Source organism: Nothobranchius furzeri, chromosome 7, assembly GCF_043380555.1.
Source record: "Nothobranchius furzeri strain GRZ-AD chromosome 7, NfurGRZ-RIMD1, whole genome shotgun sequence".
Lineage (NCBI taxonomy): Eukaryota > Metazoa > Chordata > Actinopteri > Cyprinodontiformes > Nothobranchiidae > Nothobranchius > Nothobranchius furzeri.
The window spans coordinates 65,542,430-65,558,980 of NC_091747.1; the positions used below are offsets into that span (position 1 = coordinate 65,542,430).

At 43.2% G+C, this 16,551-nt stretch overlaps 2 protein-coding genes across 10 annotated transcripts in view; one reads left to right on the forward strand and one right to left on the reverse strand.

Moving 5' to 3' along the window:
- The window catches only part of LOC107374493 (band 4.1-like protein 3), a 107,212-nt gene extending 92,557 nt beyond the window's left edge, over positions 1-14,655 (forward strand). For 7 of the 9 annotated variants that reach the window (XR_011521205.1, XR_011521211.1, XR_011521208.1 and 4 more), the window contains one exon: positions 8,089-8,181. Coding sequence is in view for 2 of the 9 variants with exons in the window: in XM_070553547.1 (XP_070409648.1) it covers positions 8,089-8,181; positions 9,216-9,296; positions 10,577-10,582 (180 nt within the window). In the remaining 7 variants the exon portion in view is untranslated. Of the gene's footprint in view, positions 1-8,088; positions 8,182-9,215; positions 9,297-10,576 lie in introns of those variants that run through there. The other 2 variants (XM_070553547.1, XM_070553548.1) reach the window with 2 other exon arrangements.
- Positions 1-16,551, reverse strand: part of LOC129162496 (WAS/WASL-interacting protein family member 1) — a 46,439-nt gene that overhangs the window by 17,560 nt on the left and 12,328 nt on the right. The window lies entirely within an intron of this gene.

A 16,551-nucleotide genomic window follows, 5' to 3' on the forward strand; every position in this document is an offset into this window, starting at 1 on the left:
GGGGTCCCGCAGGGGTCTATTCTGGGCCCTTTGTTGTTTTGCCTTTACCTCCTTCCACTCAGCTTAATCCTAAAAGAACATTCCGTTCAATATCATTTATATGCTGATGACTGCCAGATTTACATGTCAGTGAAACCCCAGCAATCAATCCAGCCTCTTCTAGATTGCCTACGAGACGTGAAATGTTGGCTGGCCTCAAATTTCCTGCATCTCAACGATTCCAAGACTGAACTTATCCTTTTTAGTCCGGTCAGATCTAGCCCATTCCAAACCCCAGATCTTTCATCTGTTTCTCAAAAGCTAAAAACCATTGTGACTAACCTGGGTGTAAAGATGGATTCATCTCTTAAGATGGACGCCCAGGTCAATGCCACCGTAAAATCCTGTTTTTTCCAACTCCGCCGTCAGTCCAGATTAAGAGCAGTTTTATCTAGGAAAAATTTGGAATAAGTTGTTCATGCTTTTATCACATCTAGGCTCGACTATTCAAACGCAATATTGCTGGATGTCAAGTCAACTCTTGCCAGACTTCAACTCGTCATAAACGCAGCGGCAAGATTCCTCACACGTACTGACAGGCGCCAGCACACAACTCCGGTTCTAAAATCCCTTCATTGCCTGCCCATCACTTTCAGGGTCCAATAGAAAATATTGCTTTTTGTCTTCAAATCCCTCCATGGTCTTGCCCCCGTGTACCTCTCTGATCTTCTTGCGACTTATACTCCCGGTCGCACACTCAAGGCCTCTAGCCTGTCGCTCCTCGAGGTTCCAAAAGTATGTTATAAATCATGCGGACAAAGAGCTTTCTCTGTTGCCGGTCCTAAAATGTGGAACGAACTTCCAGCCGCAGTTCGACTGGCATCTTCCTTGGCAGTTTTTCAGTCTAGGCTAAAGACACACTATTTTACCCTTGCTTTTAACAGTTAGCTGTTATTTTGGTTTTTACTACTCTTATTTTATCATCCATTGTAATGGTTTTCTATCGGAACTGTTGTGAGGTTTTTATCTGAGCTTTTTTATTGGCTTGTTTCTTATCTGTTAATTGCATTTTATTGCTCTGTTCTATGTTTTTATCTCTGTTATTGTGTGACTGTTCAGCACTTTGGTCGGCCGTTTGGCTGTGTTTTTAAAGTGCTATATAAATAAAGGTGGTATGGTATGGTATGTCATAAATCAGTGACCTGATTGTTCTATACCTTCCTAACTGAGCACTTTGCTCTCAGACTGCAGGTTTACTGGTGGTTCCCAGAATGTCTAAAAATAGGATAGGAGGCAGATCTTTTAGTTTTTAGGCTCCTCTCCTGTGGAACCAGCTCCAAGCTTTAGTCCGTGAGGCAGACACCTTCTCTACTTTTAAGACTAGGCTTAAAACATTTTTATTTGATAGGGCCTATGGTTAAAATATGATGTTGGCCCAGATCTGGACAAGTGGGGGAGTAGAAAGAGGTGAAGTGTACAGTGGAGAATACAGTCCATAAAGACGGCTCTCCCTTGCCCTGCCTCCAACATGCCTCTATCTAAAATGCTAGGTTATCCAGATTTATCTCTGTAGTTATACTACTATGGGCTTAGAATGATGGAGGACATACTAACCAATGTCCACACTCTACTACTTTATTCTACAATCTGCTTTTTAACTGTATTATTTCCTGCTATTTCAGCTGTTAACTTTATTTTCTCTCTAAGTGTTTTTCTCCCCAGAAGAAGCTACAATGATGTTCTGCTGAGCTGTGGTGGCCTCATGGAGGGGGCCATCGGCTAGCACACTGATGCTAATATTGAATGTGCTACTACTAGTGTACCTGTTGCATTAATTATAGATTCGGCCGTCCGGTTGGGGTCTGGGGTGGTGGATTGCTGTGCTCAGCGTTGGGCGGGGGAGCCTGCTCATCAGTAGCTCAGGTGGTAGAGCGGGTTGCCTCATGATCGGAGGGTCATGGGTTTGGTTCCAGCTCCCACCAGGGGTATCCTGCTGTTATGTCCTTGGGCAAGACACTTCACCCAACTTGCCTGTGTTAGTGGTGGTCAGAGGGGCTGACGGCACCAAATGGCAGCCTCGCCTCTGTCAGACCTCCCCAGGACGGCTGTGGCTACAAGTAGCTTACCATCACTAGCAGTGTGTGAATGTGAGAGTGTGTGAAAGCGTCTTTGGGGGTCTTGAAAAGCGCTATATAAGTTCAATGCATTATTATTATTATTATTATTATCAGCACCCCAGCAGAAAGGGTCGAACTCTGGGAACCGGTGATGGTTGTACCCCATGTGCAGCAGTACCGGGACCAGAGTGAATAGGGTGTGTATGGGGAGCATGAGTGGGTGTCCGGCATGCATTTTTGTAAGTCTTAGGTTGTATGTGCATGTGTGAGCATGAGGGAGGGAGTGTGTGACTGTGTTTGTGTATGATTGTATATGTCAGGTGGGGCCTTTGACTCCTCCCTTCACCTGGGACTTCTTTTGGTGATATAGATCTTCGTCTCCCCTCTCTTTGCCACACCTAGTGTGGAGTGTGGTGCCTTGGTCTGCCTGGGTCGTGGCTCCCGGGTCAAGGAGTTAAAGATTTTTGGCATCTGCCTGACCAATCCCAGTAGCTGCCTGGTGGGGTCTGGGTCCCTGGGCTCTGCTGGGTCCCCGGCGGGGCTGGTCGCCCCTGGGGCCCGGGTCATTGGGGCCCGGGCTCGGCCGGCTAGGGGGTGGGAGGCTGCGGGCGGGCCTGTGGGCTTGCCGCCGATAACTCCTGGGACTCTGCCGGCTGCTGGTTGTGGCCCCCCGGGGCGATCCTCTGTGCCTCTCGAGGGAGGCAGGGGCTTTTCTGGTCGCAGTCTCCCTGGAGTTCCTGTGCTCTGGGGCAACTCCTGGATCTCTGGGACTTGGAGCTCACCCTGTCTCCTGCACATCTTTAGGGGCAGATCTGTGGTCCCTCACACTCTCTATTGGACGCTCCTATAGAGAAACCTTACATAAACAAGCGCGTGTACACACACAGGTGCTCACATGGTGCTCTCATAAGTATGGACTTGGGCACGTTCAACACAGGTCTTAAGGCTATGGTGGGCACTAAATGCACTGTGATTTATTATCGTGTGATTGTTCAGTTAAACAATGTTGATTTTATATTTCATCATCACGTTGACGCAGTGATAGCTTGATCTTGTTGTATTGTTGTTGTGTTCCCTTTTTTTCTTCTCTCTTTCTGCAGGTCTAGAAGCAGTCTTCTTCATTATTGTTTATTTTTGTGGAACCCCCACCCCCCCACCCCCATCTTTTGTCTCTTCCTTTCTCTTTCACCTCTGACTCCGTGTCTGGTCGGAATGACAAAGCATTCAAAAACAATAACAATAAAGTTTTAAGTATCAGGCGTGACATTAAAAGCAGACGCGTTGATGATCCACCTGAGAGTAAATCTGTAAGGCTTGTCACCAGCATTCAGACATCAATTCTGTTTGCTTCACAGCCAGACAGGACATGGGAAAAAAAAGAAAAAAGAAGAATTAATTCACTAGGATAAATACAATAAAGTCAATCTCTCACTAAATTCAATATTTACTAAGAAATCACAATGTAACCATAGAAACTACTAGGCGTGTGTGTGTGTGTGTGTGTGTGTGTGTGTGTGTGTGTGTGTGTGTGTGTGTGTGTGTGTGTGTGTGTGTGTGTGTGCGTGCGCACAGTTGTATCGTCCTCTTTTAACCACTTGCGATGTCTGGCCAAAGTGAAGTCATTTTTAACTAGAAAGCACCTCGAGACTGTCGTGCATGCGTTTATCACCTCTCGTTTAGACTACTGTGACTCTGTCTTAATTGGGGTGAGACAGAGTACAGTAGCTCATCTGCAGCTTGTGCAAAATGCCGCGGCAAGATTCCTAGAAGGGAAAAGGAAATGTGATCATGTGACACCCATCCTGGCAGATCTGCACTGGTTACCGGTCGTTTTTAGAGTGCATTTTAAAATTCTTATATTGGTTTTTAGGGCATTGAATGGAATGGCACCAGAATATTTATCTGACTTGCTACAGCCATATATACCTAGTCATTCGCTCCGCTCAGAGAGTCACCATATGCTTCTAGTCCCCGCAACTAGGCTCTAAACAAGAGGAGACAGGGCTTTTTCGGTAGCAGGCCCAAAATTATGGAATGGTCTTCCATTATCCGTGCGACTCTCCACGTCAGTAGAGGTTTTTAAGAAGTAGCTGAAGACCCATTATTATAATCTGGCTTTTAAATCTGTGTGTTAACTGATGTTTTGTATTTTGCTGTTTTTATTTTTATTTTTTATTGGGTTCCTATATATTCTTTGTTTTTATCTTTTTAGTTTAGTCTTGTGCAGCACCTTGGTGGCATGATATATGTCTGTAAGGTGCTTTTATAAAGGTGATGATGATGATGATGATGATTGTGTGTGTGTGTGTGTGTGTGTGTGTGTGTGTGTGTGTGTGTGTGTGTGTGTGTGTGTGTGTGTGTGTGTGTGTGTGTGTGTGTGTGTGTGTGTGTGTGTGTGTGTGTGTGTGTGTGCGTGCGTGTGCGCGTGCGCATGCGCTCTGTCTTCTCCATCCACAGTGAGTCGTGGAGGATGGCTGCTTATACTGAGCCAGGATCCTCTGGAGCAGGGGTGTCAAACTCATTTTAGCTCAGGGGCCACATTGAGGGAAATCTAGTCCCAAGTGGGCCGGACCGGTAAATTAAAAACAACTTCAGATTGTTTCCTTTGTTTTAATACAATCAATATAAAACAAAGCTGGAGCCTGAGGACAGTGTATCCAAAATAGTACAAGTACAACACCTGAAGTGAACTTGAAAATTTGGAAGAAAAAAAAAACCATCAATCAATAAAAAAACATTCCTTAGTGATTCAAACAGCTTACAGGTCACATGGCTAGATCCGTTTCATGCACCACGTAAAGTATATTTGACTCATTTTACTTTACATCTTTTAGCTTTCACCAGCACATCAACATCAGAAGTCACATCCTGAGTGGCGGCCAACTTCAGGATGTGACTCAAGTTCTTGTGTGAGCCTTGAGAGCAGCTTTGTTTCATTTATACTCATTACAGAGAAAACTTGCTCACAATGATGAGTTTATTTTCACTCTACATTGTAAAATATGAAAATAAAGTTTACACAACCATCTCGCGGGTCGGATTTAACCCACTTGCGGACCGGATCCGGCCCACGGGCCGCATGTTTGACACCCCTGCTCTGGAGGTTTCTTCCTGTTAAAAGGGAGTTTTCCTCTCCACTGTCGCTGCATGCCTTCTTAGTATGAGGATTGCTGTAAAGACTCTGACACTAGTCAGTGACTCGATGCAACCTGCTGGGTCCTTATGTAGAAAATGTTTTGCTGATTGTTTGAATGAACTGAACTGTGTTTGAATGTTTACTGTGAGAAGTGCCTTGAGACCACTATTGTCGTGATTAAGCGCTTTATAAATAAACTTGAAATGAATTTAATTGCTCTGTCCGACAGAACTTCCAAAAGGTTCCGGGGATGGCGGGAGACATTGAGCCCAAATGGGCCCTGTTCTGTGCTTCCATTGTTAAGGCGTCCGATTGGAGCTGTGGCTGCAGGGTCATCGGTGCCTGTCGTGGCGGCAACCCCCGAACCCGCTGGTGGACACCGGTGGTTAGGAATGCTATCAAGCTGAAGAAAAGGTCCTATCAAACCTGTGGGACTCCAGAGGCAGGTGATCGGTACAGGCAGTCCAAGCAGAATGTCCTCGGGTGGTCGCGGAGGCAAAAACCCAGGCGTGGGAGAAGTTGGGTGAGACCATGGAGCAAGACTTCCGTACAACTTCGATGGGATTCTGGTCCATCATCCGACACCTCAGGAGGGGAAAGCAGTGCGCTATCAACACCATTTATACTGGGGACGGTGTGCTGCTGACCTCTACTTGGGACATTGTGAATCTGTGGGCAGAATACTTCGAAGACCTCCTCAATCCCACCGGCACATCTTCTAGTGAGGAAGCAGAGTCTGGGGACTTTGAGTCGGGCCTCAAATCTCTGGTGCTGAGGTCACTGAGGTAGTTAAAAAGCTCCTCTGTGGCAAGGCTCCGAGGGTGGATAAGATCTGCTCCAGAGTTCCTTAAGGCTCTGGATGTTGTAGGGCGGTGTTGGCTGACGTGGCTCTACATTATCGCGTGGACATTGGGGGCAGTCCCACTGGACTGGCAGACCAGGGCGGTGGTTCCCCTATTTAAAAAATGGGGCAGCAAGGTGTGTTCCAACTACAGAGGGATCACACTCCTTAGCCTCCCTGTTGAGGTCTATTCAGGGGTTCTGGAGAAGAGTGTCCGTCGGATTGTTGAACCTCAGATTCAGGAGGAGCAATGTGGTTTTCGTCCTGGCCGTGGAACACTGGACCAGCTCTATACCCTTAGGGGGATCCTGGAGGGTGCGTGGGAATTTGCCCAACCAGTCTACATGTGTTTTGTGGATTTGGAGAAGGCGTTTGACCGCGTCCCTCGGGGGGCCCTGTAGGGGGTACTCCGGGAGTATGGGGTACCAGGTCCTCTGATACGGGCTGTTAGGGTTAGGGTTAGTCTAACCCTAACCCTGTATGACAGGTGTCAGAGCTTGGTCCGCATTGCCGGCAGTAAGTCGGGCTCGTTCCCAGTGAGAGTTGGACTCTGCCAAGGCTGCCCTTAGTCACTGATACTGTTCATAACCTTTATGGACAGGATTTCTAGGTGCAGCCAATGTGTTAAGCACATCTGTTTTGATGGCCTGAGGATCGGGTCACTGCTTTTTGCAGATGACGTGGTCCTGTTGGCTTCATCAGAATGTGATCTTCGGCTTCCACTGGAGCGGGTCGCAGCCGAGCTCCTCTAAATCTGAGACCATGGTCTTGATTCGGAAAAGGGTAAAATGCCTTCTCTGTGTCAGGGATGAGGTCCTGCCTCAAGTGGAGGAGTTTAAGTATCTTGGGGTCTTGTTCAGGAATGAGGGAACGCTGGAGCGTGAGATTGATAGGCAGATTGGTGCTACATCTGCAGTGATGCGGGCGTTGTACCAGTCAGTCTAATAGGGTGAAAAGCTTGGTCATCCATGAGGGGCTTGGAGTAGATTCGCTGCTCCTCTACATCTAGAGGAGCCAGTTGAGGTGGCTCAGTTTTCTGGGCGCGTCTAACCGGGAGGAGGCCTAAAGGGATACCTAGGACATGTTGGAGGGACTATGTCTCTCACCTGGCCAGGGAACGCCTTGGGATTCCCCAGGAAGAGCTGGCCCAAGTGGCTGGGGCGAAGGAAGTCTGGGCCTCTTGACTTAGGCTGCTACCCCCGTGACCCGACTCCGGATAAGCAAAAGAAAATGGATGGTTGGATGGATTCATTGGACTGAATTCTGGTACTGTCTAAAAACTGTTAGCTGTGTTTAAAGTTTGTACCTCTAATTACATTCCTGCAATGTTGTTGCTTTTTGATGAAAAATCAGCATTTTTGGAGGCAAATATGGCCTTCACATGAATCGTATAAATCTAAGTAGTTTTTTGGGGCAGGTGGGAGGAAGCACAGAAACAAATGTTGCTTCGATATTTTTCAGCATTTAAAGCTTATTTTGCCAAGTCAATCAACACCCTTAAATAACATTGTGCGTCGATGACTTTTATTCAATTCAATTTAGTTTATTTTATTTATATAGCAACAATTCATAAGATGTCTCAAGGCACTTGACAAAGTAAGCATTCCAATTGAAACTACTTATCAGTACATTGAGTTCAGTTCATTATGCCAATTAGTGAAAAGTTTCCTATGTAAGGAACCCAGCAGATTGCATGAAGTCACTGTCTTGTTGTATCAGGGTCTTTACAGTAATCCTCATACTAAGCAAGCATGTAGCGACAGTGGAGAGGAAAGCTCTTTTAACTGAAAGAAACCTCCAACAGAACCAGGATCAGCATGAGCAGCCATCCGTCACTACTCACCGGGTTAGGGTTAGGGCTACATTTTATTCAAACCACTTCATACTTTTACTCCAGTACATTTTTAGTTAGGTAATTTTACTTGTACTTGAGTAAAATTTCATCAAAGTATATGTACATTTAATTAAGTAGAAAATGTTTGTACTCTCTCCACCTCTGCTTATTGATGTTCTAGAGCCAAAAGGATCCCCCTGCAAGTTTGTTGCTGAGCTCTCAGACCTTCACTGCAGAGACCTCCAATGCAAACACCACTTCACACATCACAAAGGTAAATTAATTATAAATGATCTGCACTTTTATACTGCCTTTCTATGTCAAATGACTCCAAAGCGCTTTACACTACAGTGTATCATTTATCCATTCACACACACATTCACACTTTGATGGTGATGAGCTACGATGTAGCCACAGCTGCCCTGGGGCGCACTGACAGAGGCGAGGCTGCCGAGCACAGGCGCCACCGGTCCCTCTGACCACCACCAGCAGGCAAGGTGGGTTAAGCCCACCTTGCCTGCTGTGTCCTAGCCCAAGGACACAACAGCAGAATTCTCTGTCCGGAGCCGAGATCAAACCTGCAACCTTTCGATTACTGGACAACCCGCTCAACCTGCTGAGCTACTGCCCTAGCTAACCCTAACCCTCCCTACCAACAAACCTAGAAGCAAACACCATAACCAACAAGAGAAAATAAATATCCACCTTTATACTACAATGCCTCAGCGGCGCTAAAGGCAACGGATAGTATATACACACAACCACACAGCTGCCATTGTCCATTGGTGAGCTGGCTTCTTAAATAAGGCTGGATCCCTTCTAATTGGATGGGTCATTATCCCTCTGTCTAATGATGATTGGCTGCAGTGCTATTGTAGAGGAGCCCAAGAAATGGGGATTTCTTTGTAAATGTGTGTGTGTGTGTGTGAGTGCGTGTGTGCACGCACTCCGTGTTCTCCATCCCAGTGAGTCACGGAGGATGGCTGCTTATACTGAGCCAGGATTCTCTGGAGGTTTCTTCCTGTTAAAAGGGAGTTTTCCTCTCCACTGTCGCTGCATGCTTGCTTAGTATGAGGATTGCTGTAAAGACTCTGACACTAGTCAGTGACTCCATGGGCTGCTGGGTTACTTCTCTAGGAAACTTGTTACTGATTGGCTTAATGACTTGAACTGTAGTGGAATGTTAATAGTGTGAAGTGGCTTGAGACGACTCTTGTCGGCAATTTGGCGCTTTATAAATAAACTTGAATTGAACTGAACACAGATGTTTCATGACTGTTATTTTCCTCTGAACCTTTCTGTCATCAGATGGTGAAAGGGGCCATTTCAGAAACCAGAATTGAAAAAAGAATAGTCATTTCTGGAGACTCAGAAGTTGACCATAACCAGGTAAGTTGTCACAGATGTAGTAATGATGAGTAGATCACACTTCCACCTTCCTACATTCCTATATTCATCAAGCACTCACATATTTTGCAACAGAACACCACTGGTGTGAGAGGTTCTCAGCTCAATAATAGGTGTGTTTCCCATGTTGGAACTTAAAGATAAATTCTGGGAGGGGGAAATTGAGCATGAGATTCAATGTACAAGTCCTCTCAGCTGTTTGTTTCCATTCAAATTCAGCCCTTTCAGAACTTTGTACAGATGTCAGCATATCATGACTGCTTTGGCAGTGGGTTATGCCACTGATCAGTAGTAAGAACCAACCAAAGACATTAATAGCATTAACAGTTTTATTCAGTTGAAATACAGCATGATTTAATTCTTCCAGAGCACAAGAGCAGTTGCATTATGTAAAATATAGTGTTCAATGACTAAAAGAAGAAATTTTTCATGGTGCTCTGTGAAACAACAATTCCATGTGAATTATGTTGTTTTGGAGGAATTCCACCGTGTTTTTGTTGGGAGTTTAGGAACAGATATTTTAAAGCTGGGCAATTTTTGCTTCACAAGCACTTCTTCTAATTCTATGATTCTTGGTTGTTTTGGATGGCATCTACTGATGTAGTTTCCCCCTGAATTGCAACAAATCAGTGTTAATTAACCAAAAGTTCCACTCAGCATTTCCACCGGCCTATTTTGCGTACCTACCCCTAATTACGTACCCTGGAAGTACCTGTAAATGGCCCAGAAATAATGTATTTTTGGTCAGCCCGATTAAGTGGAGACACATGCATGCCGGGAAGTTCCAGCAAAATTACTCTGAAGTTCTTTCTTTCATTCTTTTGGAACGTTAAATGGCAGCATAGAGAGTTCCATGACTGTGCTTATGTTTAAAAGATAGCTTGTTTTGTAAATTTGCTATTGCAGCTTTAACTGCTAAATTTTAAAACATCTTCCAAAGGTGGAATTAAAACACTTTGTCTATAATTGGCAATGACCACAAATCAATGTGGTCAAGATGAATGCCCTGCCTCCTCTATTTTTGTTTATACCTCCCAGTATTTCTTTCTGCGTATGTGTGTACATTCTGTGTATTCATGTATATTGTTTCTTTTCCAATAAACATATAAAAAATAATTAAAACAACTTTATGAATATCTATGCTCTTTGATTGATCGATTTTAATAAGCAATAAGATGAATCTGACTAAACCTTAAAACCGAAAATGTAAATTTTTTAGTCTTTCTGTTTTATTTTTTAACATGATTTGCTTTTATTTTCAGGACTGATTGTTGAGGTTTCTGATGCATCATTGGAGATGCAGTCCAGATCGGAGCCAACAACAAATCCCTAATTCACAACTGGATTCTCCCAGACACGCGCACACACATACACATACAAGTGCTGGCCAGTAAATTAGAATATCATCAAAAGGTTGAAAATATTTCAGTAATTCCATTCAAAACGTGAAACTTGTACATTATATTCATGCAATGCACACAGACCAATGTATTTCCAATGTTCATTACATTTAAATTTGATATTCATAAGTGACAACTAATGAAAACTCCAAATTTGGTATCTCAAAAAATTAGAATATTCTGAAAAGGCTGAATATAGAAGACACCTGCTGCCACTCTAATCAGCTGATTTACTCAAAACACCTGCAAAGGCCTTTAAAAGGTCCCTCAGTCTTGTTTTGAAGGCACCACAATCATGGGGAAGACTTCTGACTTAACAGCTGTCCAAAAGACAATCATTGACACCTTGCACAAGGAGGGCAAGACACAAAAGGTGATTGCTAAAGAAGCTGGCTGTTCGCAGAGCTCTGTGTCCAAGCACATTAACAGACAGGCGAAGGGACGGAAAAAATGTGGTAGAAAAAAGTGTACAAGCTCTAGGGATAACCGCACCCTGCAGAGAATTGTGACGACAAACCCATTCAAAAATGTGGGGGAGATCCACAAAGAGTGGACTGCAGCTGGAGTCAGCGCTTCAAGAACCACCACGAGGAGACTCATGAAAGACATGGGATTCAGGTGTCGCATTCCGTGTGTCAAGCCACTCTTGAACAAGAAACAGCGCAAGAAGCGTCTCGCCTGGGCCAAGGACAAAAAGGACTGGACTGATGCTGAGTGGTCCAAAGTTATGTTTTCTGATGAAAGCAAGTTCTGCATTTCCTTTGGAAATCAAGGACCCAGAGTCTGGAGGAAGAGCGGAGAAGCACAGAATCCACGTTGCATGAGGTCCAGTGTAAAGTTTCCACCGTCAGTGATGGTGTGGGGTGCCATGTCATCTGCCGGTGTTGGCCCACTCTGTTTCCTGAGGTCCAGGGTCAATGCAGCCGTCTACCAGGAAGTTTTAGAGCACTTCATGCTTCCTGCTGCTGACCAACTTTATGGGGATGCAGACTTCACCTTTCAACAGGACTTGGCACCTGCACACAGTGCCAAAACCACCAGCACCTGGTTCAAGGACCATGGTATCCCTGTCCTTGATTGGCCAGCAAACTCGCCTGACCTTAACCCCATAGAAAATCTATGGGGTATTGTGAAGCGGAGGATGCAATACGCTAGACCCAACAATGCAGAGGAGCTGAAGACGACTATCAGAGCAACCTGGGCTCTCATAACACCTGAGCAGTGCCACAGACTGATCGAGTCCATGCCACGCCGCATTACTGCAGTTATTGAGGCAAAAGGAGCCCCGACTAAGTATTGAGTGCTATACATGCACATTCTTTTCATGTTCATTCTTTTCAGTTGGCCAACATTAGAGAAACAAACATTTTTTCATTGGCCTTTAGAATATTCTAATTTTCTGAGATACCAGATTTGATGTTTTCATTGGTTGTCACCTATAAATATCAAAATTAAACGTAATGAACATTGGAAATACATTGGTCTGTGTGCATTGCATGAATATAATGTACAAGTTTCACGTTTTGAATGGAATTACTGAAATATTTTCAACCTTTTGATGATATTCTAATTTACTGGCCAGCACTTGTACACACACACACACACACACACACCCACCCACCCACCCACGCACACACACACACACACACACACACACACACACACACACACACACACACACACACACACACACACACACACACACACACACACACACACACACACTCTAGTCCAGCATTCATTGTGAGCACCGTCATTAATTAACTTCCATTCATTTTAGTGACTGGATTGTGCCTAACCCTAACCCTAACCGCTCTACTCCTTACCCTAACCTTAACTAAAACTTGATTTACACCACACCTCTAAACAAAACAGTAGAGCTCTGTGACATTGTCCCAAAGTGAGGACAAGCAAAATGTCTTCACTTTGCTACCAATGTTCTCAGTTTGCAGGTAAAAAACTTGTTTTGGTCCTCACTTTGATGTAGTAACCGGTACACTTGTACACACACACACGCGCAGAATCATGCATGTGTGCATGCGCGCGCACACTAGTGATGTGCGGGTTAGAGTTTTTTTCAACCCGTGGGTACCGCAGATTTGATAATGTCTGACCCGCACCAAACTGCCCCGCATCACTAGGTCTATTTTTACAACCCACGCCGCCCCGACCTGCCTCATTAAAACACGTTATTGATTGAATGTGCTTTTATTCAGACAAAGGTGCGTTAAACAGTCCCCCAAATTGGCACTGGAAAATGGTAGTAACATTTACATTTTTAAAGGCTAAAATAAAAAAATATAAAATAGGACTGATAAAGAAAGTTTAAAATTTTATTAAATAAGGGTTATTTTTGTTGGTTACCCTACTAATAGTGTACTAAACCAATACCCCTGCTTGGGCAAACAAAATAGTAAAACATTTTACAACTTTTATCAAAAATTTTGAAAACCAACAAACGCATTACTACCTGTTCAGAATCAGAATCAGAAGTTTTTATTGCCATATGTGTGCCAAGTCACAACATTAGGAAATTGCTGCGGTATTACTACCTGTTATGTCCTTGTTTTTGTCCAGCAAATGCTGCTGTTGTTCTCTGCACTGATTACCTCGCTGAATCTTTCCCAAACACGCAGTTTAGCAGTTTGTCCCTCCTTTCTTTTAAGAATGTAAACTCCCGAATGAATTTTATCCAAAATATTGTCCTCCATCATTTTGTTGACGTGGCTGCCTGCCACCTGCTTGGAGCTTAGGCACACTTTATTGGCACTTTCTCTACGTGCCTGCGTCATGGGGTCGAAGGTTATCTGCGCGGAGTTATGTTTTAAAATGTGTCCATGTTTAAATAATGTCTTAAATATTGTGTTTTAAAAAATTCAGCATTGTCTTTATCCTCAGTGTGTGTGTATATATATATATATATATATTTATATATATATGTAATATTTATATTTCATGAACCCGCCCCAAACCGCACCGTACTGAAGTAAAAATATATTGACCCGACCCAACCCCACCCGCAAGTAACCCGCGGATACCCCGGGTTAGAAGTCAATCCGCGCATCACTAGCACACACACACAGTTGGACAACATGGTTGCACAATAGGTGTAAACAGCCGTTTTCATAGAAGTAGATAGCCACTGAACTTTCTGAACTATTTATTTAGACAAGCCACACCTCCATACACTTTGGTACCTAACAGCCTTACCTGGTTGATGCACTCAGGTGTCCTCGTGATTGATTCTTCTTTCTCACCTGGTAATGACTGAATGTTTGCTTGAAACTGTGTCCTGCTCAGCTCAGTATTTACCCAACATGCAACAGTAATCTATCATGGAAACCCTGATGAAACATTGCAATTTTCAGTTTGTCTTTCAATCAGAGGCATCCTGACCAGCAAGGTGGTGTTGGGGAGGTAAATTATCAGCAGGAGAAATACTTTATTTAATAAACTGACAGTTTGAGCATCGTTTTTTTTTGCTTTTATAAATTAGTGGCATGTGACCTAATTTGTTCGTAATCAGAATCTCATCTGCTATAATATGTTATGCATGACCCTCTTCACAAGATAAGCTCTTCCAGAACAGAATAGTTTCAACTCAGCATGAAAACCTCATTTCCACATCCTGCTGCCAAGTTAAACTTGTTGCTTCTTTCCTTATATGACCAAGCAGACAAAAATACAAAAAGGTCTAAGAAGTGATCCTTCCCAATTTAATATTAAACATTAAATTAAAGAATCCAATGAAATCATCAAGGTCCTGAACTTCTAGAAGTTGAATGAGATAAAAGCATCATTTTATAAAGTATTGTCTATATATTTATCTGTTGTGTGTATTTTTTTTCTCTGACCATGTCCCCTGGTGTCAATTTTTACTTTAGTTTTTACTCTGAATGTGTTTCTCGCTTATAAACTCCATTAAAGACTTTTCTTCTGTGGTTCTGAGTGTGTTCATAAAATTTGATCATTTTTTACACCATTAAAAAAACGTCTTGTTTTCAGAGAGATGTAACGTTCTAGGTAAATCTTAGAATCATTCTGTACTTGTTTACATCTGTCTCATAAAACTGCAGGACATGTCAAAGCTGGCTAAGGGTTGTGATTACTCTAACCTTGTTACCAAGCAAGGTCAGCTGATCGAGCACTTTTGTTTGACACCATCTGCAGCAAAGACACTCAGGATGACAAATGTCCAACAGATTGCATTTACAATAATTTATGGACTAGTTCTCACCTGGATATCCTCCCAGGTGTACACTGGCTGTGTCCAAATTCAGGGGTTTCATGCTCATGAGTACCCGTCCTTATTTGTCTCAGGAGAACATGTTTATCTGGGACCGGTTAAACTGGATGTTAACAGGTCTAGCCTTAAATAATAGTCCCGCTCTCCTTTGGCAGATGTCCTTCTGTCACCTAGAAACTGCTACTACACTGTCCATCATCCACTTCAATAGTAGAAGTTTGCATTGCAATTATGATAAAATATTGAAGTTTTAACACAAAATAAAATGAGATTTAAGGTCATTGCAGTTACAGAAACATGGTTACAAGAAGGAGATATTAAGGACATTCACATAGATGGGTATGAGATGTATTACCAGAGTGGGGAAAATAAAAAAGGTGGTGGTGTAGCACTGTATATATGTAACACCCTTAAAAGCAAAGTGATGTACATGTCGACAGCAACTGCTGATGTAATGGAAATGATCACTGTTGAAATAACATCTGAGAAGACAAAAAACATAGTAATTAGCAGTATTTATAGAGCACCAGGTTCCTGTATTGAATCATTCACAAACACGGTTTAGGGAATGGTAAATGGAATCGGTAACAAGAATTTGTTTCTCTGTGGGGACTTCAACATTGATTTGAAAAATACAATTTATCAAGCAACTTTGTAAGCTCCATGCATCTACTTGGTCTGTTTCCTCTGATAACCAAACCCACAAGAATTACTGTACAAAGCTCAACGATTATGGATAACATATTCAGTAATGTTTCAGGGGGGTTGGAGAGTGTTGGAATCATAATGACTGATATTAGTGATCATCTGCCAGTTTTCACATGCTACAAGAATGATCAGATTAGACATCAACCTCAAATGGAAAATCTTATAAGGATCAATCACAAAAAGCCATAGACTCATTTAATAGAGCCCTAGAACAGCAAAACTGGGATGAAATATATATGAATGATGTAAACTTGGCTTACAGCTCTTTTATAAGAATACTGTGCAGTCAATATGAAAAAAACTGTAAAATAAAAAAAACTTACAAAAAAGATAATACGAATAAACCATGGTTGACAAAAGGACTGTAGAATGCCTGCAAGAAAAAAAAGCCCTATACAGAAGCTTTTTAAAGAACCAGCGAAGCTGAGCACAGATAAAAAAAATATAAGAATAAATTAGTTTCAATATTAAAATGACAAAAAAATTATTATAGCAATCTACTAGAAAAAAATAAAAACAATATAAAGGCAACTTGGGGAATAATAAACAATGTTATAAAAAGAAATAAATCAGTTTCAACTGTTCGGAATTATTTTTTAAATGACACTGAAATACTCCTCCTTGAGCCGTCACCTTATCATGGTGGAGGAGTTTGAGTGCCCTAATGATCCTAGGAGCTATGTTGTCTGGGGCACTTTGTGCCCCTGGTAGGGTCTCCCATGACAAATTGGTCTTAGGTGAAGGGTGAGACAAAGAACGATTCACAGGATCTTTCATGGAGGTACAGTCAAAGAGTCGGATTACCCGGCCCGGAGGGTTACCGGGGTCCCACCCTGGAGCCAGGCCTGGGGTTGGGACCCATGAGCAAGCGCCTGGTGGCCGG